This window comes from Gossypium hirsutum, chromosome A11 (assembly GCF_007990345.1).
Source record: "Gossypium hirsutum isolate 1008001.06 chromosome A11, Gossypium_hirsutum_v2.1, whole genome shotgun sequence".
Taxonomy (NCBI): domain Eukaryota; kingdom Viridiplantae; phylum Streptophyta; class Magnoliopsida; order Malvales; family Malvaceae; genus Gossypium; species Gossypium hirsutum.
This window is the reverse complement of record NC_053434.1, coordinates 101,126,797-101,129,400: the sequence shown is the minus strand read 5'-3', so window position 1 is coordinate 101,129,400 and position 2,604 is coordinate 101,126,797. Positions and strand designations below refer to the sequence as shown.

Below are 2,604 nucleotides of genomic sequence, written 5' to 3'. Positions count from 1 at the left end.
GCACATGTAATAATTAATTATTAAAAATGAGAGTACTTAAGACAGAAGATTAAGTTTAAGCATTGCTGTTTAAGAAAACATTGTGGGATTGTTATTGTCAGGGATAGGCACATTGGGTTCAGTGATTAAAGGTAATTAATTAATTAACAATCTGGTTCATCCCATGCAGTGAATTTGATGGAGGAGGTGGTTAAACTGACATTTCAGTGAACATCCACTTATTATGGCTTTCTTGAAATCTAATGTTAATTATTCCTTTTTACAATTATTGTAAGTTTTAACAGAGACAATATATTTCATTTAACAGACAGTTGAAAACAAGTAACTAAAACAAATCAACCTTAAATGTATGTTTGGTTTTAAGTAGGAAATATGATCACAACATTACAACATGGAATCAATGAGAATTTATAGCTAAAATGGAAAGGTCAAAAATAAGAAGAAAAAATTTCCACTACCATAAGAAAGAATTCATGTACATAAACCTTTCTCAGACATATATATCTGTTGATAAAAATGTAATGAAGTGAAAAATATTTTCAACACCATGAATCTACCTATACAAATTGTATACCCTTTTTTCTTTTCCATCCAAATACCAAGAAACTTTCCAATCTAATAAAAATAAATAATTTACCTAGTGGAGAAATAAATAAAAAAAGACTGTTTCAAATCATATATTCCTAGGAAATTTCAACAAGCCAACTTGGTAATGATCGTCATCAAATAGTAACCATCATATGATTCTTAGTAATCCCATAAACATCTCAAATCTTCAAAAGATTTGCTGATTCCAAATTCCATATCGTTCTTGGAAACCACCGATGAAATCTCATTGTTGTTAATTTCCGTGCTGAGACCGGTATCTTGTGAGAGACTGACCATTGATTGATTTGATGAAAACTGCTCCACCTTGCATCGCCTGTTAGCAGGATCATTGCCTGCCAAGCCAGTTCCAGCAGTGGTCCTCCCTTGGTGCAAGTAGGTGGAAGTGGGAGTGGCTTGATGGAAGAAGACGGGATTTTGGATTGGGATTTGTGGGTTGAAAATATTGGAGCTTCCGTAAGGATGATTTGGCGGAACCTGAAGGAAGGTTTGATTGTTGATGGCGGCCTTGAATTCGTTATCGCCGCCGTCCATGAAAGTGCAGGAGGAGCCAGGCTTGTTGGAATTATAAGTAGGGTCCATGAGAGGAGGCAGTGAAGCATAATCCATAAAATCATCACCATAAGAATTCATTCTCAACAGCTGATGATGATCAGGGATTGGACTTTTCTTGGTCCCTGTATTATTCTTATCAAAAACCCTACAAACAACCCATTCATCCTGCAACAAGAAACAATAAAAGTTAACATACAACTGCATAGATTCTTCATTTGCACAAAAGCAAAGAAAAAAAAGACCCCATGAAAAGATACCCCTCAACCAACAGAACAGTAAAAAGATGATGATGATGATGATGATGATGGTGATGAAAATTGAAAAGAAGAAAAAGGGGGTTTTAAAAGTGTAGCTTTAGTTGAAAAATATGTTACCTTTGCACCTTTGGGGAGATTATAGTAAGAGAATTTGCCTTCAAGTCTGTATTCATGCATGACCCAATTAGATTTCTCTCCTTTGGGAGCTCTCCCTTTGTAGAAAACAAGGGTCTTCTTCATCCCAACAAGGCAACCTTTCCCTTTGAAAATCTCTTTGTCTTTGCCAGTTGCCTTCCAATAACCAGCTTCAGTTGCTCGGTTTGTTCTCATCCCCGTCGGGTACTTCCTGTCTCTCTGACAAAAGAAGTACCATTGCTTCTCTCCCATCTTAGCTTTCTCTGCAAATTTAAGCAAAAGATTAGATGCAAATACAAGGCAGCAAAGCAGTAATAAACAAAACTAAACACCCAAGCAAAGAAAACAAAAAACACACAGTTGGCTTAAACAGAAAGCTTACTAGGTAAATCCCAAGGCTCACACTTGTTCAAATCAACTTCACCAATAGCGCTTGCACTGAAGTTGCTGTTCATCACCTTCTCTGTGAGATAATGAGTTATGATCTCCTCATCAGTGGGATGGAACCGAAACCCAGGAGGCAAATCGATGAGTTCGTCTCCTTTGTTCACAACAATAGCTTCTTCCATGGAAATATTAAACAAAAAAAAAACCCAGAAACAAACAAGTATAAATAACACAAAAGGGAGCTGTTATAGAGAGCAGAAGAACTATAGAATATGTGAAGCTAGCTTGCAGAAGATGAAATGAAGGGAAGGCCGTTAAGAAAGTAGAACAAAGGGGAAAAAGGGAGCTTAAATAGAGGAGCTTGTTGAAGAGCTAATGTTGATGGAAGATCCGTAGGCTGCAAGGCACTTGTCAAGGAAGCCTTGATTCGGTATTTCTCAAATTAAAATTGGTTTGCTTTTCTCTCTGTTTATTTTATTTGTTTTTGTAATTTATGTAGCTTTCTTAGCCATATCTACCTGTTTGAAAAATACAAATTAGTATGAAAATTCATTTATTTAAAATGGTAAAATATTGAAGCTAGTTGGGGACCCATGTTTCCAGCACTCTTTTCACATTAAACTATGTGACTTTTCTCTGTTTTAAACCTAACCCAAAGCTAAAA

General features: G+C 36.0%; 1 protein-coding gene across 1 annotated transcript; it reads right to left on the bottom strand.

The window, feature by feature from the left end:
* Positions 1 to 435: 435 nt before the first annotated feature.
* On the bottom strand, positions 436 to 2,390 carry LOC107892396 (NAC domain-containing protein 87). The gene is made up of 3 exons (XM_016817487.2): positions 1,936 to 2,390; positions 1,536 to 1,816; positions 436 to 1,326 (listed from the first exon to the last, which is right to left on the bottom strand). The coding sequence occupies exons 1-3, from the start codon at positions 2,120 to 2,122 to the stop codon at positions 748 to 750; spliced, it is 1,047 nt and encodes a 348-aa protein (XP_016672976.1). The 5' UTR covers positions 2,123 to 2,390; the 3' UTR covers positions 436 to 747.
* Between the last annotated feature and the right edge of the window lie 214 nt (positions 2,391 to 2,604).